The sequence below is a fragment of the Setaria italica genome, chromosome V (genome assembly GCF_000263155.2).
Source record: "Setaria italica strain Yugu1 chromosome V, Setaria_italica_v2.0, whole genome shotgun sequence".
NCBI classification, from domain to species: Eukaryota; Viridiplantae; Streptophyta; class Magnoliopsida; order Poales; family Poaceae; genus Setaria; species Setaria italica.
In genome coordinates, this window is record NC_028454.1 from 30,839,104 (window position 1) to 30,866,549 (window position 27,446).

Sequence of the window (27,446 nt, forward strand, 5' to 3'; positions counted from 1 at the left end):
TCATGGACTAATTAGACTTAATAGATTCGTCTCGCGATTTAGCCTAGGGGTTGTGCAATTAGTTTTGTAATTAGACTATGTTTAATACTCCTAATTAGTGTCCAAACATCCGATGTGACATGTGCTAAAATTTAGCACAAGCCTCCCAAACACCCCCTTAGCTGATGGGGTATATTGCTGGAGGTTACCATGTGCAAATTTGCGTAGCTAGTTGATTCCACTTCCAACATTTTAAGGAACTGGCTGCAGCTGCAAAGGAGAAAGCAACCCAGATTGAACAGATTGCTGAAGCAAATCTCAATGTAAGAAATTTATTATGCAATCTCTGGTACGTGAAGCAGAGGCCTGGCTAACTTAAATGCTTTAGTGGGTGCACTGTGCGCATGTGGTTATAGTAAGCCTAAATTAGAACTTTATGGACTGTTTTGGATTGTGTTGTATGTATGTGGTAATTTCTGTCCTCGGTGCTTCCTCATTACTCAATGTTCCTTTTGAACTTCTCATATTCCCAATTCTTTAGACAATGATTCGTATTAGGATGCTTAAGGAGCACATGACTCGATGCGCACAAACACTCTTTTGTTTTATTCCTCCGTACACCACATTAAATATTAAGCATTTGGGACTATTTTTCTTAATGTCATACTATATGTTCTCAGATTTTATTAGAAACCTACCACTCAATTAACCTTCTAATGTTATATCCAGCACATGATTATTCCACGCGGTAAATTTAGTTATCTATGCTCGATATGCCAGTATATATATTTAAATTCTAGAAAAACAAGTTATCCATGTGTGTGTTGAGAGAGACGCAATTAGTCTTCATTCTCCATATTATTATCACCTAATTCTTGCTGGAATCAGAACTACAACTGCTTTGTTTAAGAAACTTCCTCTCAAAGAGCTTTGACAACCTCTGTATTCGATCTGGAATAAATTCTCTTTTCAGTTTGTATGTTTTTTTAGCTAATATTCCTTACCGGTTCTCATTTTTCTTTCATCCCCTCTCCTCATGCTGGTTAGCAGTTATAGCTTATAACTGGAAGTTGGCATGGGACACAATTTTTCAGAAGCACGTACCAGATTTTTACAGCGCCCTGAACCTTTATTTGAATAGATGTGTAAATTTCCAAGTGCAGAACTGTGAACTATGTTATGTGCAAACATGATTGGTGTATCTGTTGCACACTTGCACTTATCCTAAAATATTTTTGTGTCAGGTTAAAGAGGCATGCTGGCTTCATTCACACTACGATGGAAGAACACCGATTTGCATCCGCTGGTTAGGTTCTGCAATCTGTCATCGTGCTAATCCTCCTTCCATTTCTGTTATAATCTAGCACATTGAAAGATGATATTAGCATGTTGATTTCTGGTCATATTGGTAAGTATTGGGTTACTGACTAGAATCTCCGGCGCGGCGTTGCCGCGCTGCTTGATTTCACCAGCATTTAGATTGTGAAGTTTTTTAATTGATTTTTGAGTGAATTCAATCAATGAGTACCGTTTTAGACAAATACCATTTTTATTCTAGTTTAACTATCGTCCACTTCTAAATTCTAACAGCTTGATTGATAATTGAGTCATAGTAAATTAATATATCGGTTATATGGTCTGCTATGCATAGTGCACCATGTAAAGGGATTTTTTTCTCGAACACACCATGCATAGGGTCAGGGATGGGTGATCAAATTGCTCAGAGCAATGTCTAGATGTTCTTCAATGCTCAACTCTTGAAATATGATACTGTCATACTGATAACAAATCTCTTTTCTATTGTTCTCCTGGGCCCTCGCTTATGTTGGGGAAAACCACCTGATATACAATGAAAAAAAGAGATTCAGTGCTCCCCAAGTTGCCACCATGCGTCAAGAAGCCTTGAGCATAGAGGAGTAATAACAGCTCTGCAGGCGATTTGTAACGGTAGTTACTAAGCAGCGCTGAAAATGGGCAAAAATTCCTGCAGGTGATCACTTTGAAGATGTATATTATTCTTCCAAAATAAATAGAGTTCATACATGTTAACACCAAAACAGAGTTTTGCACCTCACATTTCCCCCTCCTCTGAATCACTCAGCTCTGTACATAATTATAAAGGGCAAACAGAAGGAACGAGGCAGGTATCGAGACAACCCATGGTGTCAGGTCTATCGCTACACGATGCCTGTAGATCAAATGAATGGTAGTTAGGGCAACCAGGGGAAAAAGTTTGCATATAAATGCCAACAGAACAGGTGCTTGCTTGCTTATTATTTTCTTTAATCTGAACTTCGAGCTGCTTCAGTAAGCGCGAGTGTTCATCAAAGCCATCTGAAATCTTGTCAATCTTTGTTGATAGTCATTGATAAATGTCTTCCTCTCATTGACACGACTTTTCTGTTCCATGGAGTCCCTCGACCGAGTATCTGATGAGGGGAAACACTTGTGTCTCTGCAGAAAGTATGAAAAAAGGATCTTTTCAGAGTACAGCAAATGCCCGCATTTTGATGTGCATACTAAGTCCCCCAAGTTTCAAAATACAAATTATTCTGATTAAGTTTCATCATCACCAGTCACACTCTGAACTTTTACAACATCCATTTTTTTTACATCAGATATATGCAAGCAAAAGCATGTTTAGTAATTACTCCCTCCGTTCCAAATTGAAATTGTACGTCGTTTTGGCTTTTCTAGATGTATAGTTTTTGCTATGCATAGTAGTTGATGAATGCGCAATTGATGAGCTGAAAAGCAGCAGTACATGCGCATGGAAATGATTGTTTTTGGTTTTTTGCCTCCGCAGCAGCAGCAGTTGTGGTCGTGTGCTTTGTTTTTGAAATGCATTAACGTTTCAGACTTTCGATAGTAGTATCCCATGCACGCACCTGGAATAAATTAAAGGAACGCCTTGGACACGTGCATATAGAGAAACAATATAACACTAAACAGATTGAGCCGGCCGGTTACATCATTCTTAATTAATTTCGGGTCCTCAAATGATCGAAATACGAAAAACTCTTGCACCAATCAATTGATCAAAAGAAGGGGCGAGGCGGCCAGCTGCAAGTTAAGGAAACTAACTAAACCACCAACTAGCAGCCAACAATCTCTCATATAAAATGGCATTTATTACTTTTTTTGAATATAAGAAGTTACTTGTACCATAACATGGATTTTTTATATATACATTGACCACATGAGCTATTCAAGTCATTTATTTTTGAATTAATTGTGAGATGGATCATGAGTATATAAGAAGTATATATGGTAGGTAGTAGATCGATAGTTAGATGGAGAGAAATTAATGGTTGAGATAAGTCATGTGGTCACATGTAAGTTGTTTTGCATTTTCCACTTGTACCATGCAGGTAGCCTTTTTGCGTTTTGGCTGCCGCTTTCCATGGACCAGGTCTAGCGGGGCTCCTAAATGCAATTTGGAAGGCAAATAAGCAACATATCCTTAAATCTCATATTAAGCCCATATACAATATTTTTTCTTTAATATTTTTAGATATCCATCAACATTGGTTGACATTCATCGATATTTTTTTTAAAAAAGTCTGTCTTAATTGTCACCAACATTTTTTGATGTGATCAACATTTTTTATATGTACCTACATTTTCTAAACTTTTTTTTACATTTACTAAAATTTTATTTAAACGCACCAAATTTTTTTGGCATTCTCCAACAATTTTTTTGCTAAATATTTTTTGACACACACCAACTTTTTTACGTTAAAAAATGTCGAGATGGTTCATTTAAAGTGTTGATTTTTAAATACAGCAAAATATAGTCATATTGAATCTTATTGAGTTACATTAATTCTCAGGAACACTGTAGTTAAACGGAATCCAAAATACATTTACAGTTAAAGAGAAAAGGAGATCAAAATTTTAAATCCAAATGGATTCTCTCCCTCTCACCCAGCAAACCGCACACGTGACCAGGTCCACCACCAAAGCCATGCGTGCTCACGGTGCTCTTCCCCTCAGCTCCGATCTCATCCGTTGGTTGGAGTTTGCAGTTTTGCACCAATCTCAAATAGTGGAAGGTGAGTTGAATAATTTTTTTCGAAAGATAGCGGGATCTCAAATAGTGGAAGGTGAGTTGAATAATTTTTTTCCGAAAGATAGCGGGCGGTGCGGCGTCGAGAGACTCAGATTAAATGCAATTGTAAATGCTATTGCAACTTAAGCGGTATCTGTTCCCACGATCTGTCTATGAACGGATCAGATGAGAGCATAGGATCGAATGGTAACGGTAAAATAGGTTAACAGTACCGAATACTGTGCTCATAGTGACGCACAGTACTCCCTCTCTCAATTGTCTACTGCTTAACTTTGCAATGATAGCTGCCACTGCATCGGGTCCTCGTCCAGCGCCAAGAGACAGTGGCAGGGAGGAGTAGGAGAAGAAGAGGAGAGGAATGGGAGGAGGCAGCGAGGTGGGGACAGGCACGTGGTGCGGCTCGAAGGAGGTAGGGGGGTTTTCGCAAAATCGATGGACGGGCGAAATCAATGTGATTTTGAAATTTTCTCCTCTTCCTATTGAAATATCTCGGAGATTAGAGGTGTTTACGAAGAACCTTATTGGACCTGAAGTCGATTAACGAAAACTTGAATGATTTTTTTTTGCAAAAATTCACATCATACCTGCCTGCTGCTTCTAGACGGCTGGATCGCCGCAATCGGACGTGGCCCGCGCAAATGGTCGCCGGATGATCCCGGAATAAAGGGTTTTGTCTTTATATCTACGAGCACAGGTAGTCCATGCATACTGACGCTGATGATTCCAGTAAGTGTACAGTCAAATACTCCAATCGATGTTGTTGGAAATAAAATAAATAAATATAATCATCGACTCTAGCTTAGGTTTTTTTCTTCATACATTATTGTTTCATTTTAATGAGAGGAAGGTTCTGCCAATCATACCATTTCTACATAGGAGGGTGTGATCATATAATTTTTTATCCACATTTGTGTTGTGCCGCCAAGGGCATATAGAACAGCAAAAGAGCATCTACCCTAGTGGTTGGAGCACCTGAGTAGCACTCAGCAAGTTTGGATTCGACTTACTGTGAAAGCTAATTAAATAGGTCTGGAATAAAAAATTACACAAAAAATAGGTAGAAGCTTCCCCTGCTGACTTTGGTAAAAAAAAGACATATAGAAACAGTTTTATACATTTAATCATAGATATTGCATATGAATACAATACTAGCATTAAAACTTTCGCCAACACACACACAGTTTACATACGGCTTCAACGAAAAGTTACAAGATATGCCGGGATCTTTACTCTTTGCAGAACAATGCATATAATATTGATTTCTCACTGAATTTTTAAAACATGCCGGGGTAGCTGCCCGACTAGAATAAATAATTTTAGAGCACAACACTTACATAGTAATATTTCTAGGAAGAAATCTCCATTACAATAATCAATGGAATGTTTGACGGGAACAAATGGATTTTACTCCCCAAAATGGAATTTTTTTTAGATCGCTAAAACAACCATCATGCTGACTTGTCGGTAGCCATAGCAATAGCGATGCGACTTTCCTACTGTCGCCACCTTTCAGCCCTACAGACCCACACATAAAAAGCCCACAGACGCATCTCCAAGAATCCCCTCTTTCCAGCCACCCTCACGCAGTCACGCTTCACCCTAGTCCCTCCCTCCCAAGTCCCAAAATGGCGGCGGCCACCTCCTCCACCACCTACCTCGCCATCACCCGCAAAACCCTAAACCCCGCCGCCTCCGGAGCCCCAGGCGCCGCCGCTGCCTCCGTCTCCTTCCCCACCGCGCAGGCCCCATGCCCCCTCGCCGCCTCCGCGGGCCGCCGCCGCGCCATGACCGCGAAGGTTTCGTCGCCGTCGGTCGTCGGCACCGCCATGCCCTCGCTCGACTTCGAGACCTCCGTCTTCAAGAAGGAGAAGGTGTCCCTTGCGGGCCATGAGGAGGTCTGATTTGTGCCCCGTGCTGTTGTCTTCCGTAGTCCTTCTGTGATTGGTTCGTGCGAACCCGCACCTGGTGCTGATTTTGGGGGCTTTATGTTGCAGTATATTGTGAGAGGTGGGAGGGATCTGTTCCCGCTGCTGCCAACGGCGTTCAAGGGGATCAAACAGATCGGTGTGATCGGCTGGGGCTCGCAGGTTAAAATTCTGCAAACTCTGTTCTCTGACGGAATGAACCTCGTTGCCACCTTCGTTTATTTCTGTTGTCTGTATTGGGATATTCTGCTTGAATATAGATAGAATTCGTTATAAGTGCCCAAGTGATTGTGTATCCTTGGAGACAACATCCCTGCTGCCTGATGGCATATTTAGATTAAGTCTGTTAATATTTTTGGCCGAGCGCTCCTTGGTCAGCAGATGAAAAATGGTAGGGCCAATTTGCTTGATGGTGTTTTTCACTTTGGGCAAATAGTAGCCTAGTATTACTTGCTTCCAATTACTAATGTCAGGCTGACACATCACCACAGCACACATGATCTGACTTGGCCCCTGCTTTTGGGCTCCAGTGTTGCAGGGATACTGTTATAGTGTTAGTGCTACTCAATATTAGATATAGTTTGGTTTAGTATGAAGAAATATTGATGTTGCTATGTTTGTTGGAGTGGGATGCAGCGAATGCCTCTGTTACAGAAAGAAGACAGGAGCATCAATAGAATTATCCACTTTGCCACTTTGCGTAGATGTTAATGCACAATCTCTATTTGCTTGATATTTCCTGTTTATAAGTAGATTTCCCCATCAAGATTTTTCCTACTGACCTTTGTACATGATCTTTTCCATCAATAAAACAATGTGCAGGCAATAACATAGCTGATGTATATTTTGCAGGGTCCAGCACAAGCTCAGAACTTGAGAGACTCACTTGTTGAGGCAAAGTCAGACATTGTTGTTAAGGTTAGGCCTTGTGCATTCTGCCAGTACAGCATATCTTAGCCCTGATAGATAAGGTTAAATGTTCTCACGGACCTTAGCTCTAAATCATTGCTTGAATGGTCCATCAAATGTTCTTTCATTTCTTCTTGACTCAACTGTCATGGTGGCTAAAATATCTGCTGGTCTGTTCCCTTGGGATTATGGGTTTATCAAAAGTACTTAAGTACTAAGCACTACTTACCTCTCTGATTCTGTTTTGATTTCAGATTGGTCTCCGGAAAGGTTCCAAATCTTTCGAAGAAGCCCGTGCAGCTGGATTCACTGAAGAGAGTGGGACACTGGGTGATATATGGGAGACTGTATCAGGCAGTGATCTTGTGCTGCTTCTGATATCAGATTCTGCTCAGGTTTGCTTCTGGTGATTCATATGCTTATATACGTACTTTCTATGATCATTCACTGGCGTAGTGTTGTACCTTGTATTGATTTAAACTATTATTATTTAACTTATATTACTTTGAAATGAGACCAGTTCTAGTTATTCATACTCTTATCTGTTTGAGATTGTTAGTGTGTTTGAAAGAGTTGTGCAGTGGCATAAATTCCTATATGACAAGCCATATTCAACGTGACATTCTCCAGCTAATTTTATGGTTCACAGTCATTTTGTCTTAACAGTGCCTTTTTTGTTTCTTCAAAAGTGATTGTTTTTGTTAGTTTATGCATATATTTTATACTTGTTTCTTTTGTTCTTGTTCCAGCAAATTTGTGCGTCCTTTTTCATTTTCATATGCAGTTTTGCTGTGAAATTTGATTCATGGTGTTTCAATGCTCTGTTACAGGCTGATAACTATGGGAAAATTTTCTCACACATGAAACCCAACAGTATTCTTGGTTTGTCTCACGGATTTCTCCTTGGACATTTGCAATCCCTGGGCCTTGATTTCCCTAAAAACATCAGTGTGATTGCTGTCTGCCCCAAGGGAATGGGCCCATCAGTTAGAAGGCTTTATGTTCAGGGCAAAGAGATAAATGGTGCTGGTATCAATGCTAGCTTTGCTGTTCACCAGGTATGCTACACATGGTATTGCCTAAACAGTTTACTATTTAACTTTTTTACTTTCATCAAGGCACATGTTTTTTTTTTCATTTTTTTTCAAGTATGTATTTTTGAATTTCTCTTGACATCCTTGTGTACTTTGTACTTAGGATGTTGATGGAAGGGCTACGGATGTAGCTTTGGGGTGGTCAGTTGCTCTAGGTTCTCCTTTCACATTTGCTACTACTCTAGAGCAGGAGTACCGGAGCGATATTTTTGGAGAGCGAGGTGATCTACTTTCCTGTTTGCCTTAATAAAGTTTTGTAGAGTGCGTGGCTAATTTTTATTATGCAGGTATTTTGCTCGGTGCTGTTCATGGCATGGTGGAGGCTCTTTTCAGGCGATACACAGAACAAGGAATGGATGAGGATTCAGCATATAAGAACACTGTGGAGAGTATCACTGGAATCATCTCTAAAACTATTTCGAAGAAGGTACCTAGAGCTTTTCTTGTCTTTCTAATGTCTCTTTTCATCTTTTCTGCTTTACACATTGCATATCTTCCCATGTTATCAGGGGATGCTTGAAGTGTACAACTCTTTGACCGAAGAGGGAAAGAAGCAGTTCCTTGAGGCGTATAGTGCGGCATATTACCCATGCATGGACATTTTGTACGAGTGCTATGAAGATGTTTCTTCTGGAAGTGAGATTAGAAGCGTAGTGTTGGCTGGGAGGAGATTTTATGTATGCTTTCCTACCCACTTAAAAATGCTAAATCATATTTCTTTCATGGAGTTTTCAAAAAAAATATTTCTACCAATGAAACAATAAAATATCTGACTCATCTTATTTTATTCCTGTTAATAGGAAAAGGAAGGGCTTCCTGCTTTCCCCATGGGCAAAATTGATCAAACACGTATGTGGAAGGTGGGTGAAAGGGTGCGTTCAACCAGGCCACAAGGTGATCTTGGACCGTTGCATCCCTTCACTGCTGGAGTGTATGTTGCATTAATGATGGCTCAGGTTGGATCCTGTACCCAAAAATGGAAAATAAGAATTGATTTTTTTTATTTGTTAGTGAAATGTTACAATTTCTTCTATTTGTGCGCTTGCAGATTGAGGTGCTTAGAAAGAAAGGCCACAGTTACTCTGAGATCATCAATGAGAGCCTGATTGAGTCTGTAGACTCATTGAACCCATTCATGCATGCTCGCGGGGTGGCCTTCATGGTTGATAACTGCTCCACTACTGCTCGCCTGGGATCAAGGAAGTGGGCGCCCCGTTTTGACTACATCCTGACTCAACAAGCTTTTGTTACTATTGATAAGAAGGCACCAATCAACCAAGACCTCATTAGCAACTTCATGTCTGATCCCGTCCATGGTGCCATTGAAGTATGTGCTCAGCTGAGGCCCACCGTTGACATCTCAGTCACTGCTGATGCAGACTTTGTGCGCCCAGAGCTGCGACAGTCTTCCTAAAGCTCATATCGATCTGCAGTGCATTAACAGCGGTTAGGTTTTAAGAAGTACTAAGTGTGGGCGTTTGAACTCTTAGGCCATGTATCGCTGCTGTTTGAGAAGAACAGTGAACTCTTGAGTGTAGGACTGGTGTGTGATGGCACTGAACTTATATTTGGCAAGAATAAAAATAAGTGGTTTGATCTAAATGTGTGTTTTGCTATGCCCGTTTCAATGTCGATGCTGTAGTAGAGCTGATGGCTGAAAGCTCGTGATCTGTCAGCTTCTGAATATCATCACGAACCCAGTCCAGGCAATTCCTGACAACCATTTCTGACTTTGGTTTCTAAGTTGAGCTGTGCTATTTGAATTCTGATGAAGCAAGGGTACATGTGGTCTAAGGTACTTTTCTATAACAATATCGGTGATAATTTTGTGACATTCTTTCATCGCTTCCAGTTGTGACGGAAGGGAAGCCTGAACTATTTGTCAACGATCACTGCAAGCTTTTCTTGGGAGCGACATGGACAAAGCATTGTACTGGCGACATTGCCGGCCTTCCGGACTAGGCTATGCAAATCCTGCGCCACGCTACCGACATGTAGCATCGCTCGGTCATCCCGTCGTCGAGAATCCGCATGCTAAGCTCCTAAAAACCCAACGATCAATTCGAGGCCTGCATCCTTCAAAAGAAAAAAAAATTCGTTTGGCGTTTCCTGATTCGCCTGCTTATATAAGCTCCCAACAAGCACTCGCAAATCACACCGCGCCAAGCGATCCAATCCATCATCTCAGCAGGTAACTGAGCTACCGAGCCGATCAACAACTGATGGCGGACAGGGAGGGCGCCGTGGTGAAGAAGGGGCACGAGGAGGGCCTGAAGATGGCGGTGTCGCTGCTGGAGGAGTTCGGGCTGCCGCTGGGCCTGCTGCCGCTGGCGGACGTGATCGAGGTCGGGTTCGTGCGCGCCACGGGGTACATGTGGATCAACCAGCGCAAGAAGGTGGAGCACCAGTTCAAGCTGGTGAGCAAGCAGGTGAGCTACGACGTGGAGGTCACCGGGTACGTCCAGGCCAAGAGGATCAAGAAGCTCAAGGGCGTCAAGGCCAAGGAGCTCATGCTGTGGCCGCCCGTCAACGAGATCATCGTCGACGACCCGCCCACGGGAAAGATCCACTTCAAGAGCCTCGCCGGCGTCACCAAGACCTTCCCCGTCGAGGCGTTCGCCGCGGGGCAGTAAGCCGCCGCGCGCGCACGAGCACGACGTTACGTGCCCTGCAGCTTGCATTGATTTGCCGCATAATTAAGAGCGCGCCGGACGGCCGGAGATAGCGCCACAAAGAAAGACGTATTTGTACTGTTTCATGAATGTCCTGCGAGGATGGATTTGGATTTGCTATACGAACTTGTTTGAGAATTGAGATGGTGTGTCATCGTGAACACTCTGCATCTGATCATCTGATGTTTCTCGCAGCCGCTTCTTCGTCGGTCGGGGAATGGATCATCCTAGGCCCATTAAGATAAGTTGGGCCTATGTGGGCTATTTATATGCAACGAGGTATGGGATCGGAGGCGCAAACAGTTCCATCCAAGAACTGACTTTGCGTGCTCCTGCAAACCGTCGTCGTGGCCCGGCAGATGATCATCATCATTAACCGAGCCGCGTGTAGTGATTAGACTCGGCGCCCGGCGCCAGTAAAGTGCCGGCCAAAAGCGTCGGTGCGCGGCAAAACCGCACATCGAGCGGACGCGAGCACTACACGGGGCGGTCCCTGCTCCTCCCACTAGCTCCATCCGGCTGCCTGCCCCGAAATGACGGAGCTAGCCCCCGCAATCGTCTCCTGCCACCAGCACCACTAGCGTCTACCGCCATGAGTCCACGACACTCTTGCTCTCGAAGTCATCGATCCATCCATTCATCCAATTATGCCACGAGCAGTACGTACTCCTGCAGGAGTAAAATCTTCAGGTTGCCCATCCTGCACTCTTTTACGCTGGCTTCTCCCTCCGTTTCTGTCGTGCACCCCAGAACCAAAATGGTCCATCCGACTTTGGCAGCCAGTGGGCCCCGATCCATCGCCGCCCATTGTGGGCAATGATCTTACATGTAGCGAGGACCCCACGCCTGTCGGCGTGTGTATGTTTTGAAATCGAGAGATCCGGAGCTGCCACTCTGAAAGGAATGGAGCGGCAGGACTCAGGAGTACGGGCTAGCCTCCGCTTGATTTGATTTTGTAGGTGGCACGTCAGCCGCCGAGAGTAGACAGACGATCGGAGCCGGTCGTGCGTCCCCCGCCGTGAGAACTGAGAAGCGATCCTGCCAGGCCTGCTTCTAGAACGCCGCCGGACAGCAGCGGCCAGCACTGGGCTGTGGGCTGTGCCTCAGTGCGGCGTGCGGGCGTCACCCATCACTGGCATGCACACGCGCACGGCACGCCAACCAACCCACCCCCGCACATCCTCGCTCAGGACTCAGGAGCAGTCAGGAGTCACACGGCTCACGCGCACCCCATTCACTGTCTCCAGCCAGCAGCGTGGGGCGTGCGGTGGTCGTCGCTCCGCTCGCTAGCCACCAGCCACCCTTGCGGGCGTCGCGCTAGGCTGGGGTCCTCTTTCGCGTCGTGCCGTCGTGCGGTCCAGGAGCCATCAGTGCTGCGATCCACCGCTCCCTACTCCCGGTCCCAGATGCGGACGCCGTACACCATCACCACCGCACCGCCGCGACGCGATGGAGGAAGGGTTACGCCGCGCGGCGCTTTTACTCCCTGGTCTCGTACGCGCCCCAGATCTGGAACTGCGACGGTGGCAGGAACCCGATCCGGCACCCGGACGTGATGTTTTTAAAGGCGGGCGGGAGTAGCTTTGGTTTCAATTGGATTCGAATATGGCCGTGTGCCTTTTCGACCGCTTGCGTGCGCCAGCCATGTACAGAATCAGAGGCGCGCACCAGCACTCCCACTTCTGGTCTGCTGCTGCGGCCTTCTCTTTCTCGATTGTTCCTTTTCACGGCGCCGACCGACGAAGAGGAGAGGGGAAAAAAAAATCACGCCGACCGACAACACAGGAAGACAGACAGAGAGGTGCGATCTCGGCTTCCGGGAGGAACGAAAATCCTTTGCTTGTCAAAATTTTCCCCTTTTTTTAAACAAAAACAGAGCAAAACAAAACGAATCTGTGCACGGTTACCGGCGATTTTGAGATGTCCATCTTGCTATGCTGCCTGCGCTAGCTAGGCGAGGAGCATCTGGAAGAGCATGTCGTTCCAGATGTCGATGGGCCCGGGCAGGCACCAGTGGATGCAGTCGTTGTAGAGCTGCACCTTCTCGTTGGGCCAGTGCCCGTACCGGCTGGGGTGGCCGTCGGGCCGCATCAACATGGCCGCCGTCGCGTCCATGAGCATCAGCCGCCGCCCCTTCTCCCGGGCGGCCTTCTCCGCCGCGCGGAACTCCTCCATCTGCGCGGTGTAGAAGTGCAGGTCCCGCCCCTCCATGGCCGTTTCGTTCGCCCGCAGCGGCTGCGTGCGCCGGCAGTCGCCGCCCTGGTCCCACGTCCCGTTCTCGAAGTGCGACATCGGGGAGAGCATCCGCACGATGACGCGCCCGCGGAGGTGCTCCAGGTCGTTGATGGCGCGCAGCGCCACGCGCCACGCGCGGCGCTGCGAGTAGTAGAGCGTCAGGTCTGGGACGCCGTACTGCCGGCTGCAGAAGCTGCACCCGATCAGCCGCCGCTTCTCGTAGAAGAGGGAGGGGCGGGAGAACCAGTTGGCCGCCGACACCAGCACGTAGTCGAAGCGGGAGATCTGGGACACCCAGCTCTCGTCGGGCTCGTCGAGGTAGAGGCTCCAGTGCCCCATGTGCGCCGGCCCGTCGTTGTCCGGCGCCCGCGTGCGCACCAGGAACGGCGACCAGAACATGCTGATGGTGAAGTTGTACGCCCGGTAGTGGTACACCTTGTTCTGGTCCGTCGGGTTCGCCGACACGTCCTTGGGATACGCCACCTGCGGATATACAGGTGGTTCTTTAGCGAATTCAGTCGCTGCTGTTGCGAATTCTATCTAATCCCAAAGAGGATGAGAGGAAATTGAAATCGGGAAAACCACCACAAGTCCACAATACGATACAAGACGCACCTGGGAGAGGAGGCAGAGCAGCGACTGCATGTGGTTCCTGGCGAGCGAGTCCCCGACGAAGGCGAGCGACTTGCCGCGGGCGAACTGCAGGAACTGGAGCGGGTCGAAGCGCGGGAGCTCGCAGCCGGAGGGCCGCCACCGCCACTTGAGGAACCCGAGGTCGGGGCGCCCGTACTTGAGGCAGTTCTGGTGCTCCTGGATCATGTGGCACGTCTTGTGGTTGTAGTAGGGCGCCTCCGTGTCCGGCACCCACTCCCCGCGGAAGATGTCGCAGTACTTCATGACGCTCACCACGGGGGTGGTGGAGGCGAGCTTGGCGGCGCGCGGCGCCACGCCGACGCCCACCAGCCCGAAGTACTGCGCGTTGGTGAGCACGATGAGGATGGCCAGCGCCGAGAAGTAGACCGGCACCGGCCCGAACAGGAACCGCAGCATCCAGTGGAGCTTCATCCTAACAGTCCCAATCTATCCGCCAGAGCTGAGCCCTCCAACTCAATCGATCCCCTCCAATATATCTTCTAGCTACTACCTGCTAGCAATCTCTCATGCGCCCGCTCTCCGTTAGCAATCCTGCAGGGAGCAGGACGAGCATCGGCACGCCGGCAAGCAAGAAGAGGACGACGGCCCCCGGCGCCGCTCCCTTTGCTATCTGAACGCGCTATCCATCCACGCCGAGGCCGAGGCCCCTTTTGCTCCTCTTGAATACGGCGGTGGGCACGCGAAAGCGAGTAGGTGCGCGGCCGGTTTCAATAATACTGCCAAGTGGGGCTGGCTCGCAAGCGAACATGTCTGTCCCTGTCAAATATTTATCGCCTGCCTAGGCTAAGCATAAGCACCCCCCGCATGACCTCTGTTAGAGTGGGTCCATCTCCCGCCACTTGCCGAGCTGTAATGTAATCGAGCTGTCTTTCGACGAGAGTGATCGGGTCGTGCCCCTGCACCAACACGGCACCGGGGCCTGCAGATCTGAAAACGATTGTGTTATACGCGGCTTCGTTTTATAAGCGTTTTTGGTTGTACAACCGCAGAGGAATCGACGAATGGGAACCCAACGTTTTGAGGTCGATAAACAAAGGGAGAAGAACAGTGGTCGATGATGCGCACGCCCACCGATGAAAAACAGCGGTTAGTTTTTGTGTTTACGGGACTACGGGAGTGGGCGCCATGCGCGCGCGCGCGGTTTGAGAGGCATGTAGTAGCATGTTTGTCCGGGTGGAGTTTGAGGGAGATGCTTCCGGTCGGCCGCGGCCTGGGCTACCGACCACAACAGAAAGAGTGGTAATCGGCGCCGTGACACGCGATTAGCTCCGAGCTGCCATCACGGGGACGCGCGTCGCCATCCGTTCCGTTGCAAGCCGGCCGGCTGTTTAGTTCGGCGCGGTAGCGGACGTCGCCATGTGGAGGCGAGGCATGGAGCAAGCGATCAGCTCCGCGAGCTGTGTTGTTGCTTGGAATGGGCGGAACCAGATGAGCAACCGTGCATGTGCTGATCAAGCTGATGTGCAAGTTTGTGCAACGGCAAAAACCGTGTGAGATGGGAGCAACCACTCCACACCGGAAAGAGTGACGCGGGACGAGAGGAGCAAGTATCACATGCCCTAGGCTAAAGGTAAAAACACAAAGACAAACACACATCCGTCGGAGAAAGGGAAATGGCTCCTCCTGCGCCGTGCTCACGACGCCTCGCCGAGATTGTTTGGCGGAACTATGCAACGAGACAAGGCTACGTGGCGTGGGTAGCCGGAACAGCTGTCGCCCGGGACCTGCCCACGGGCCGGGACCACGGGCCGGCGTCCGTCGTCCGGGCGCGTGAAACCGCCCAAGGAAGAAATTATCCCCCGCCCCCGTGAAAGAGCAGGGTGGATTCGTAGATTTGGTAACGTAAGAGCAACTCCCGTATATTATCTAAACTGGACACAATACCTAAAAAATAGTAAAAAAATTGTTTCAAAAAAATCAGCAAAAAGTTGCTTGAGCAGCAGACCTACATGGTTTGCTGTACCTAAATTTTTTAGACTACGATCTAAATTTCTCTCTCCTATATTCTCCACGCGGGAGAGGCCAACTACCCACGCACGGACATTTCCGTGCCTGTCCCGCCGCAGCACTCTCCCCCAACCGCGCCTCCCTCGGTCGTCGGATCTCGTCGCCACCATCCCCACCCCTCTGCCTCTTGGATTGACGGTCGTCGGACCTCGTCGCCGCCATCCGCATTTGTGTGCCGGTGCTCGCTTGCCCGCCCCATCGCTGGGCTGGCGGAGGTCGCTCCCATGGTGGCAAGCGCTGCTCGTCTTGTGGCTAGACCAGCGAAGCTCGCTCGCGCGGCGACGCTCGTCATCCGTCCTGTGGCTATACCGACAAAGCTCCCCGCGCGGCGATGCTTGCCCGGCCACCCCGTAGCAAGGCTGCCGGAGTTTGCCGCACGTGCTCGAGCCTCGGGAAGGAGGGGGAGAAGCGGCGAGGAGGCCAAATCGACGAGCAACGGCCCCCTCGAGCTCCTTGGGCAACCAAATCGACGAGCCGCCACTCACTCAAGCTCCCTTCGTGGCTGAATCGACGAGTGGTGGAGAGGGCGGTTGCTAGAGCTTGGGAAGAAATTCGGCAAGGGGAGCGGCGGAGCTCGCTAAGGTCGGGTCGGAGCCCGCGCGGCGGCGCTTACCCGTCATCTAGACAAGTGAGCGTTGCCGGGCGACCAGAGGGTGGCGGGGGAGGGAGCAGGGCGGTGAGGGTGGGAGTGGAGGGCGGCGTAGGGTGAGGGGAAGGAGCGGAGAAGATGAGTGAATTTTGTAGATTGACCCTATAAATAAAGTTTTACTCACAAATTAGTCCTTAAGAGAAATATAGGTCATTGGTTTTAGGTACGCTGCCGGAGAAGAGTCAAATTTGCCAATCTTTCTCTCTCCTATACCTAAAATCAGTTTTAGTTTTAGGTATTCAAATATTACAACTCTACTAAGGTGCTCTGACAGGGCCGGCCGGGTCAGCGACTCGTTTCTTGCATGCACGCTCCGTAGGGACGGCGAGGGCAGGAGCTGCCGCTGCAGGGCGGCACATGGCCGCGTGCGACCATGATGAAGATGAAGATGAACACGCACCACACGGCCCGCGCGCGCAACGCTCGCGTCGTACCATTGGATCCAGCGGTGTTTACGCCTGATAATGTTTCCACCGAGGGCTCCACGGCGATGTCGACGGCGGTGATGGTAACGCGACAAGGCGGCAGGGGGGAGCAGGTAAGTTGGTGTTCGTCGACAGGGCGGCACATGGCAGAAAAGCTGGGATCGATCGAGTCGCGGGTTGGGCAAGGGAGATCCGCTGCATCCGAAGCCGGTTCCATCGAGTGCTCCCCATTTCGGCCGGCCCAATAATTAGTGGTAGCAGCAGCAAGCAGGAAGGTGGTGAGCGGGGTAGAAAGCTCAAGGAACAAATTACCATTTCCGCCAGGGAGTGACCGAGAGGCACGTTTGATCTCCACTGGGCTGCTGGCTGCTGCGGAGTTGCTGTACAGGGGCACGGCCTAGCGAGTCCGCAGTTCTATGCGTGATCGACACCATCAATGGCTCTCGTGGGGATGTTTGTACATGGCACATGGGGGCCGGGATTCGGCAGGTGCGACATGCGTGCATGGTTGCAAAGCTAAACAATGCACATGAGCAGGAGCTAAAAATTAAAATAATCGATGATCCAACCTGTGCATGCCGAGTTTTCACTCTACGAGAGATGGGATAATCCTGCTGCTCTTTCTTCTTTTTGTTTTTGTTAATCCTAAGCAGGATCTAGATCGGGATATAAAGCCTTTAAACCCCAGAGCACCGACGATCGTGCATCAGTACAGTACGAAGCTGGCGTGGGTTTATGCTCACGAACGGTTGGGTCAAGTCAAGTGGGACGCAATGGTGAGACGAGATTCCATTGAATTGAAGTAAAATGTTCCGGTAGATTTGAAGGGAAGATAAAATTGAGGGGCCACGAGACACGCGCGTGTTACAGTAAGTGCTTAGTAGTATGCTTCTTCCACAAAGTGGAAAGGCATTGGTCACTTGGTGCAGTACTAGTGGAGTTCAGCACTTCAGCTCAATAGGGCCATTCAAAGAATAAAAAAGGGGAAAGCGAAACAAAGGGAGAAAAAAGATGATGCTCCGGGCCATCCCTGGATGTTTGAATTTCGATGGTTGGGGCGGTTGCAGCTAGCTGCCCCGGCCGGCAGCGGCGTAAATTTCCGAGCTGCTACTGTCATTGGTCACCACATGGGGGCCGCGCCCGGGGATAACTGTTCCTGCACGTGGAAGGAGGCTCCCAAGATCTGCCCACTCCTAAAGCACGGGTAAAAGGTAAACTAATCAAGTGATTAAAATTGTTAGCTTTGATGCTGTCGTCCGTACTCGTCAAGTGTGAGCACTGAGCTGAGCTGAGCTGAGCTTCACCCTGATCCACTGATCCACCCACTTGCGCGGCCGTGCCCCCCTGTTCCGAGAGCAGCCATGGCCCAGCAGCATGATCGCCCGGGCCAGCTTCCGATCCAAGAAACGGCAAGCATCGATTAACCATGATTATCTCTTACTGTTTGGTAAATATAGAAAAATATATCCAGACAACCCGCCTGAGATGTGCGTCCAAAAGAGATCGTACGTGGTGTCGCCTAGCACAGTGTGGCGCACCGACACCCTATGCGGCTATGCTGGGCCGGGTAGATTTGGAGGATGAGCCTGGCCGCCTGGCGCTGACACTGCCACGCTTGGGGTAATTGGCTCGTAGTCGCAGGATCTGGGGTAGTCTGGTAGAGTCGGGAAGTACTTACCGGTAGCAAACAAAAAAGCCCTGGACGGCTGGACCAGCACGACTGCACGAGACGAGACCGTGATTGTTCCTGTCGCATCGGCGGTGGAAACGGAGGTGGTAAAACCGAGCGGTGAAACAAAAAGCCTGAAAAAGTGACTGCCCCGGCGGCTGCATGCGGCAGAGAATGAACAGGCACCACCACTGCATGCGGCTGCCCGGCCGTGAACAAGACGATTGGCCTTGGCGTCCGCGGCCGCCGGCCGGCGTGGTGGAGCGCACGAAGTGCAGTGGTCGTTGGCGCGTTAAAAAGTCAACTGGGATGTACTGCGTCTGCGTGCAGGTGATCCTCCCGTGGCGTGTTGAACATGGGCACGCGATCGCGGTGTAATGGAGCTCAGCTGGCCTGTGACGACGACGCTGCTGCCTCCGTTGGTCAAGGCACACATCCGGCTGCTTTTCCGGATTTTAGTTAGTTGCCGCACCCCGCAGCCGATGGATAACGCAGATTTTGCGTTTGCGATTATTGGGACGTATGGGGCCGGTTTTCGAGCGCAATCCAATCATTTGTCCAACGTGGTTTCTATGATAGCGGTCGAGCGTGGTGCGGCGAGACTGGAGATGACGATCAAACCTAGACACTGCCTGGTTCCGAACGGCAGGCAACGGAAGCAAAGGTTCGTCCTACCTACCTGCCCGCTGTCCTGAGAAGTCGTGGCGTGCGACTTGAGCTCCACGAGAGGGACACGATCCCTGGCGGTGGCAGCCAGCTGTTGGTTTCATCTGGAATCTTACTGGAGTCATTGTATTGTTTGCAGTGTTTCAGACCATGCAGGGTTTATCCTCAAGCCTCTGACTGTCCCCTCGTTGAAATCGGAAGGGACAATACAATACTTGCTAATAACGCTTGGAACAGCCATTGACGTCTCCTACCATCATCATGCGTAGAGATTATGATTGAATGAACTTGTGAACGGAACAAAACTATCAAGAGACTCGGAACAGCCCACCAACAGCCCACGGACCCTATACCGCCCAACTTGGCGTAACCAATGCGGCCCACATAATCATATGGGCTGCGATCAGCTTCGCTATGCACCAGAGATCCCTGTACAAGGTTTAGCTGGATCTGGAGGTTTAAAAACGTTTGAAAGATGCTATTACAGAGAATTGTGCAGCTGAAACTGAAATGAACTCACTACAGCGTCGACCAAATGCTTAAATTGCATTAAGCAGCGCACATAACATATGTTGATATGTGGCACTGCAGGTACGGGTAATGGAGAAAAACAAAGATAAGCAACATAATAACCGGAGCAACGGAGCAGGCCAAATCATGAAACTAACTTCCAAGCAAAATTTCTGTTTATCGGAGCAAAACATTTAGCGGATGGTAGACAGGATACTGTTCACTGCAGGAAAACAATTTGGAACAGCTAACAGCATCAGCCAGGATGAAACAACAGTTGATGTAAATAAGGACCATACGAGGCAAAATCATGTATAGCAATAAGCACAACTAGTGCATTGTGTCTGCATAACATGTAAGCACCAAAACAGCCAAAAAAACATTGCAGTAACAATGAAGAAACAACAGGGGAGAAACAGAACTTTGATACGAAACTGGAAGCAAGATGCAGAGGATTCAGATCTATCCTAACTAATAAAACGACCTATACAAAAGCATAGCAATGTAAAACGGATAATCCAGATGGTACTTACCCAATTTAAAACTAGCACCAATATGGATGGAATAACAGTTCTTCAATCAATCTATAGCCATAATCAAACAATTTCATTATTTTGCTAAGCAGGAAGAAGGGATCCAACCATCCACAGCATTAATACAGTTGCCAAGGCTGTCACAATGCTACACAAAAGAGAGGGCACGCGTGAAAAACTTATAAACTATGTCCTCACCGCTGCATCCATACTCCATAGAGACATATAACACCCTCCACTGCGCGCATCGATTTCACAACAATTTGGAGTGAGCCACTAGGAAACAATGTTTTCATTATTTAAGCAGGAGCTCTACTATTAAGTAGTAGAAAGCAATGGAGTTACACGACCTAAGGATTTCAAAAGGAAACTGAAGACAGCTAGGGGTAGAATATTGACAAAACCCCACAAGCAGACCAGCATATAGAACTCCTGGCTGCACACCATATCAAAAGAAGCTGAGGATTAAATTGATATAAAAGATAGAGGCCTTCTAGCTTAATTTTGCGAGATGGTAAGACTAAGACCCAACAGAATAAGAAGATACAGTCCTAACTCAACACCGGTGGCTCATCAGATTTAAGATCTTGAGAAATGAAGGCCCAATTGTCACTGCATTTTCTCACAGTTATGATAGAAACATTGCACAGGATGGCAAAGCGGTCATCCTTAAGGTACTCCGATTTCTCCAATTGTTTCCTACAGATGAAATCATGGAAGCCCCAGGAATCTCCATGTGTAAACTTGTGCATCCCAACGTCACGCAGTAACACTGGCTTACCGAGCTGATCGAGTAGACTGAACTGGGATTATGCTCGGACAGGTTCATCCTCAGTATCACTGACAAGCTTGAGGTAGACAGCGAAGTGGCGCCTGCACTTGGAGTTGCTTCCATTAGGATAACACAGGAGACGCCAGGTGTGGTCACCAACATTGAAGTCGCACGATTCAGTGCCTTCACCATGGCGGATCGCCTCTTTCAAGTGTGAGCAGCCATCGATCCTGAGGATGTGGGAACCACTTAATGGCCTGGAGACAATAGCAGATGCAGAACGCAACACTTGTCCAACCGACAACCTCAACAGGGGGGTTGCCATGGATGAAGTACGGCTGTGCGTGCTTCTTGGCTAGTGAAATGTTTTCTTGTCAGATTTTCCCTGCAAGAGGTAACATGTTTCTCAAAATTTATTATCGCACCAACAAACTTTCTAGCAAGCAATAGATACTATATACTTATCTCAGGAAATCTGAATTCAGACAAATTGCTGCAGGTCTAATTTTTGAAATGAAAGGCCAGAATACAGCCTCATCTGTTAAGATGATGGACAGAGCTTTTGTAGCTTCACAGCTCAAGGGCTAGAAACGGCCTTGCTTCGATTGCACAAGGCCAAATTAGAAGAATACTTGCCAATTATATATTATGAAAATTCGAATTCCACTTCTCGCATACCACCTCAAACAATCACCCACATAAATGTGGCCGACCTAACCATCTGAGATGGAATCGAGTAATTTAGGCACATTGTCAATTCTCAAGCGATTAGCCGTCAAATGTATCCTCTGGTTTGGAAGTTCCCGATACCAATCAACCAGAGATTCCAAGAAAAACAGGAAATCCAAGAACAGGATCAGGAATTTAGGATGATCATGAGTAGCACACACAGGGCACAGCACGAGCTCCGTAGATGACGTCACCGGCGTCCAGGGAGTCAACGATGAGGTGCTGCCTAGGCAAGGACAACGGCGGCAACACGGCTGCAGGGGCTTCTGCTTCCCTTGCCGCGGACGGCGGCGGTTCAGAGGTACCTGGATGGAGGGACGGGGATGGCGTTGCTGTTGGGGGCCGGAGTAGCCGTAGGCGAGGACACCGGCGGCTGTGGAGCCGCCGATGGCAGGACGCCGGCTGCCGGGAGCCCGGAACCCTATGCGAGACGGCCGGCTGCCGCCGACCAGAAACCCCACGGCGAGGGACGAAGAAGAAGGAAACCCCCCCACTGTCCAGAGGCCCAATACGAGCCCACTATTTTCTGGTCCAGCGGGCCGAGAAAAAAAGGTGGACGGTGTGATCGCAGAGTGACGTCGGAAAGCATCAACAACAAATGGCCTAAACAACTGCGGTAAGAAAATTATTGTATGTATCCTTTTACATACAATCCGATATAATTACGGTGTTTGATGCTCCAAATTACAATTGGAGCAACTTTGACCAACGCCCATACAAAAGAGTACAAAAAAAAAATCTAAGGGGGTAAACATGTGCTCAGTCCAGCATCATATCATGCAGAGATAAGAGGACACTGTATGTATACATCAAGGCAAAACTAAACTAAACCAAATTAATGGACGCAAGCAAAACCACCTTAAAATTGTGCGTGTTAATTAGAATCTGACAGCATGTGGAGAAGCATGTCGTTCCAGGCGTCGATGGGCCCTGGCAGGCACCAGTGGATGCAGTCGTTGTACAGCGTCCGCTTCTCGTCCGGCCAGTGCCCGTACCGGCTGGGGTGCCCGTCGGGCCGCATCAGCATCGCCGCCGTGGGGTCCATGAGCGCCACGTCCAGTACCCTGGCCTCCGCCGCCTCCCTGAACTCCTCCAGCTGCGACGTGTAGAACTCCAGCTCCACGCCCCCCATGGGCGCCGTCTCGTTGTCCCTGTTCGGCCGCGTGCGCCGGCAGTCCCCGCCGGCGTTGTACGCGCCGCCCTCGAAGTGCGACATGGGCGAGAGCGTCCGCAGGATCACCTTGCCCCGGAACCGGGCGACGGCGAGCGCCCGGAGCGCCGTCCGGAACGCCATCCGGTGGGAGTACTGGTTGGTGAGGCTGCTGGTGAAGTTGAGCGGGACGTACATGCCGCCGACGAGCTGCCCGCGCTCGTAGAAGTAGGACTCGCGCGTGAACCAGTTGGCCCCCGAGAGGAGCACGTAGTCGAACCGGGAGGAGGCGGACAGCCACCTGTCGTCGGGCTCGTCCAGGTACAGCCTGAACACGCCGGGGCGGTCGCCGCCGACCTCCTCCGATCGCACCAGGAACGGCGACCAGAAGAGGTAGATGGTGAAGTTGTAGCCCTCGTAGTGCAGGATCTTGTTCGGGTCCGTCTTGTCCGTCACCGACACGTCCTTGGGCGACACCACCTGCAAATAAAATCCATGGCATGAGCCAGCTTCCAACCTTGCCCATGCTCAAGAATCAACTAACTAAAGTTGTAATTAGCTGCTAATAACTCACCTTGGACAGGAGGCAGAGGAGGGACTGCATGTGGTTCCTGGCCAGCGAGTCGCCGACGAACGCGATCGTCTTGTTCCCGACGACGGCGAGGAACCTGTGCGGGTCGAAGCGCGGGAGGTCGCAGCCGTGCGGCTTCCATCGCCACCTGAGGAAGTCGAGGTCCGGGCGGCCGTAGAACATGCAGTTCTGGTGCTCCTGGATGAAGGCGCACGTCTCGTTGGTGTAGTGCGGCGCGTCCGGGTCCGGCACCCACTCGCCCCGGAAGATGTCGCACTTGGGCGGCGGAGCCGGCGCCGCGAGGTAGGACGAGTGGCGGAGGTCGTCGTCGTCGGTGTAGCTCAGCTGCAGGTACGGCACGTTGGTGAAGCAGGAGAGGATGACGACGGCCGAGAGGAAGATGGCGGCCGTGGGGCCGAAGAGGAGCTTGAAGCACAGAACCATGGCTAGGTCTGCTCAGTGCTCACTCACTACACACCAGACCGCAGTGCACTGGAGAGTGTGAGCGAGCGTCGGGATCGGAGTGGCATTTGGCCTTTGCTTAATAATGAATCAGAGAGGCGGCCCAAAATCTTTCAACGTTCAACGCCGGATCGGAGCTGAGGTCACAAAGAATTCGGAGTGCTTTGCAAATGGAGGAGATCGATCGGTCGCATGCCTGCAAACAATTATATATTTGCTGCTGCTCAACATCATGACTCGTTACTCGATATCACATCATCTTTATTTTCTTCTGGTGTCAGTGCTATTAATGCCCAAATTGCCCTATTCTATAACCCTTGATCTCTGGATTACTACTGTTCAACGATGTCGTTACTCGCAATTTCGCACTATTCCGAATCATAAAACATTGAATCAGATTTAATCGTGGTGTCAGGATTCAGAACTTTCGGGAAAGAGAATAAAATCCTAAAACGCCTTGCCCTGCACGTCGATCGTCTGCGCCAATCGTCAATCGATCTAAGCGCACATCACACGAAACGCTTGCGAGGTTGCAAGAAAATTACAAATTTACAAGGAGGGATCAACGTTTGATTTGAGGCCAATAAGGTTTTAAAAGCTTGTTTAATCTTTCCGAGGAGTTGAACTTGGCATCGGGGGAGGCCGCGGCGTTTGCGGCGGGGAGAGATGATGAGTCGATCGAGACTCACGTTGAGGAACGCTAGTTTTATCCCCTCGAGGAATCTGACTGATCGAGTTGGGCGATGCAATTTTTTCTTTCTTCATTTCAATAGTAGCATTATCGAAACACAACAGGGAAGAACCAGTAGACATCGCCTGCCTTGTCTCGTACTATATTCTTCACTGCGCGAGCTGTTAGAAGTTCAGAGTTTCGTCAGGAATCGGACGTGCATTCTCAATCCAGAAACGGCAGTGCGGCATTCCCATCGGATCCAAGCAGCCATACGGTTAACGATGTCAAACACACACGGCTTTTATCACCCGCCCATGTGGATTTCGGAAGTCCCTATTGTTTTTTGCTTTCCATGCATCCAACAAGTTGGAGCTTGGTAAAAGTCTAGCTTCTCTCTGAAATGATCTGGAAGCAACGTTAATATAATGCAACTGCTTCTCCTGTCATACCCCTTGTTACAACTCTATGTGCATCTTGATTGTTACAACAACTACTAATTAAACATTCTTTTTGAAATCTTCCACGAGATGCGCTAAAATATAAATCTTAGAAGTTTTTTTTATAAGAATCTACTAACTGTAGAATCCTTTTGAAACATTCATATTAATTCTCAAGATACATGCTAGAAAAAAAATCTTAGTGATCCTCATAATTTTTCCAAAATACCATCAATCGATTCAATAGAATCTAATTGTACGTAGTCGATAATAATAGCCATTACACACACACGTTTCCTAAAAAATTACCAAACTTTACCATCTTGAAAAATAATCTAAAGGCATCCCTTAATCTTCATCTAAATAACCTACCTATATCATTATAAAAAATTGAAATGGTTCCTTCAATTATCATCTAAATTACCAATCTATGCTATTATTAAAAGTAACCTAATTAATCCTCGACGAAAGGGTCTCTGGCATAGTAGTTAGAGCACATGAGTAGCACCTAGCAGGTCTAGGTTCGACTTATTATGGGAGCGAAATAAACGGGTCTGGAATAAAAAAATTATAAAAAAAATAGGTAGAGACTTCCCCTGCTAACTTTGATAAAAAATCCCCAACTTATGTCATTATGGAAAACAATATAGAGTTGTTAGCGCTAGAAATCGGTCAACCGAATCCCAGCGGCCGACACACGACCCGGGAGAATCTGCTTAGCTCCTGTTCGGGTGAATGCCCTGGTGCGGTTCGCGCGGCGTGCCAGCCAATCTGACCTGTTGATTGGCAAGGAAGAACACGTGTCAAATTCAGTAACTACGATCGGCTAAGTTTCCGATCGAAAGAGCTTATCGGCAGATCGGCCGATTTACTGTGGTGAAGAAATCGGCTGTAAGACAGCACGATCCCTGTAGCCTTGTAGATAGAAAAATATTAAAGTAATCGGTACAAGGTACGTAGTGACAGTACTAGGAAAAGATCTGATCGGCAATAGATAGATCTAACAACAGAAAGTAATGAAAGCCGATACTACCGATTCCTAGTAGGGTAACTGGTGATAAAAACTAGAAAAAACAGGTAAAAACCTACGAATCTAGTTGATATCGATAACTGATGAATAAATCTAAACGGAACAACAGCGATGCGCCGGAAGTTAAAGCTTAGATATTACTCGATAAACGGTACTTACAGAATCGGCCGGAGATCAAAATGATGCAGCCCTGCCAACCCGCACGAACTCGTGAGAAGGAAAAGTGATGGCGAAGTCGCCTGCTCGAAAGTAAGTATAAAGAATAAAGTAACTTGTTGTATTGATTGATTGTTATCTTACAGATTTACAAAGGTAGCTATTTATAGCCCCGTACAAATAATCTTTCTTAACCGAGTAGGACTCTATCTCTAATTCAAACAGAAAACGAATATCTACAAGCACAATCCGTGTTAAACTAACTACCCCACGTTTCGTGGGCTGAACTCCATCTTATCTTTCCACCTAACCAAGCCCATACAGGCCCACCTTAGTCCTCCTTCCTGATCGGCCGATTTCTTACCAGCAAAGGGCTGCCGATTGGGAACCTGAAGCGAAGTAAAAGCCACTTGACCGATTCCACACTGTAGCACCTTTTGACCGATTCCCATCTGTATTCCTTCGATCTCTTTCCTCTTTGACGCCGATTCTACTGATGACGAAATCCGGCGTCAACACATGCCCCCCAGTTTCGGAGTAAAACATAGTCTTTTACTTCGAAATTCTTTATAGCTTCTCCCCCGAAACGGCCGCAATGAAAATATCCTTCCGTTTCGCGATCTCCCGGCTGATCATTGCAATTTTTTGAAACGGGCGCCCACGACGGCCACTACCCTGAAAACTCGACGCGCCGGCGCGGTGAAAATTCCATTTTTACCCTTCTTTCAGGCACCCTATAAATATCATTTCACCGCAACTCATCTTCAAGCTCACATCTCTTCTCCAGCGCACACACCTCCTTCTTTCTTCAATCTTGCCACCGAAGTCTTCCAGTTTCAGCTTCCAATCAGTTCTTCCTTTTTCCCTTCAATGGCGACCCCTTCCGGCAACTCCCCAGCACGCGACGCTGCAGGGACAACTCCTCCGGTGGAGATAGCGACGGTCATCACTTCTTCAACAGATGCAAGGGCTTCATCAGAAATCCCAATGGCGGTTCCCCTCACAGCCCCATCATCTGCGCCAACGTCGGCGGCTACGCCGATTACTCAGAACTTTATCCCGGAGGTAAACACCGAATCCTCCCCTTATCGGCAATATTTTAGATCTACTCCTTATATTCATATGCCCTCCTTTCCCTTTTTTAGGCGGTTAGAGATAGAATTACCATTCACCTCACGGATAGTCCCGGCCTTGTTTGTCTCGGTCCTATGGGAAACCCAGATAAGGTGATTCTTATAGATTCAGAAACCGACCGGATACCTTTCAAACGGTCCGATATGAACTTGAATCAATGGGCTAGTACTTTTAGATCCTGGCCGAATGAAACCCCTGGTTGGAGGGAATGGTACCAACGGATGGCCGCATCAAAGAGCGTTTCATGGGATGAGCTTAAAATCGGCCAATGCATCAACCTTTCTCTGTCGCAAATGGAGAAAAATGAGCCGCTAGTGATGGCAGCTTCCTATT

General features: G+C 48.6%; 4 protein-coding genes and 1 long non-coding RNA gene across 5 annotated transcripts; 2 read left to right on the top strand and 3 right to left on the bottom strand.

Moving 5' to 3' along the window:
- The first annotated feature begins 5,603 nt into the window (after nt 1-5,603).
- Nucleotides 5,604-9,581, top strand: LOC101766659 (ketol-acid reductoisomerase, chloroplastic). The gene is made up of 10 exons (XM_004969278.3): nt 5,604-5,946; nt 6,046-6,138; nt 6,829-6,894; nt 7,140-7,280; nt 7,716-7,943; nt 8,083-8,200; nt 8,267-8,406; nt 8,489-8,656; nt 8,780-8,935; nt 9,028-9,581. Exons 1-10 carry the CDS (start codon nt 5,677-5,679, stop codon nt 9,391-9,393), a joined length of 1,746 nt encoding a protein of 581 aa, XP_004969335.1. The 5' UTR covers nt 5,604-5,676; the 3' UTR covers nt 9,394-9,581.
- A 209-nt stretch (nt 9,582-9,790) lies between these two features.
- LOC101767073 lies at nt 9,791-10,793 on the top strand. Its single transcript, XM_004969279.4, has one exon. The coding sequence runs from the start codon at nt 10,202-10,204 to the stop codon at nt 10,610-10,612; it is 411 nt and encodes a 136-aa protein (XP_004969336.1). The 5' UTR covers nt 9,791-10,201; the 3' UTR covers nt 10,613-10,793.
- A 1,660-nt stretch (nt 10,794-12,453) lies between these two features.
- Nucleotides 12,454-14,240, bottom strand: LOC101767478 (protein trichome birefringence-like 19). The gene is made up of 2 exons (XM_004969280.4): nt 13,502-14,240; nt 12,454-13,369 (listed from the first exon to the last, which is right to left on the bottom strand). Exons 1-2 carry the CDS (start codon nt 13,949-13,951, stop codon nt 12,602-12,604), a joined length of 1,218 nt encoding a protein of 405 aa, XP_004969337.1. The 5' UTR covers nt 13,952-14,240; the 3' UTR covers nt 12,454-12,601.
- Nucleotides 14,241-20,276: 6,036 nt separating this feature from the next.
- LOC111257278 lies at nt 20,277-21,975 on the bottom strand. Its single transcript, XR_002677703.1, has 2 exons — nt 21,662-21,975; nt 20,277-21,156 (listed from the first exon to the last, which is right to left on the bottom strand). It is a non-coding gene; the product is annotated as an uncharacterized LOC111257278 (long non-coding RNA).
- A 188-nt stretch (nt 21,976-22,163) lies between these two features.
- On the bottom strand, nt 22,164-23,786 carry LOC101767878 (protein trichome birefringence-like 19). The gene is made up of 2 exons (XM_004969281.2): nt 23,225-23,786; nt 22,164-23,130 (listed from the first exon to the last, which is right to left on the bottom strand). The coding sequence occupies exons 1-2, from the start codon at nt 23,663-23,665 to the stop codon at nt 22,375-22,377; spliced, it is 1,197 nt and encodes a 398-aa protein (XP_004969338.1). The 5' UTR covers nt 23,666-23,786; the 3' UTR covers nt 22,164-22,374.
- Nucleotides 23,787-27,446: the final 3,660 nt, after the last annotated feature.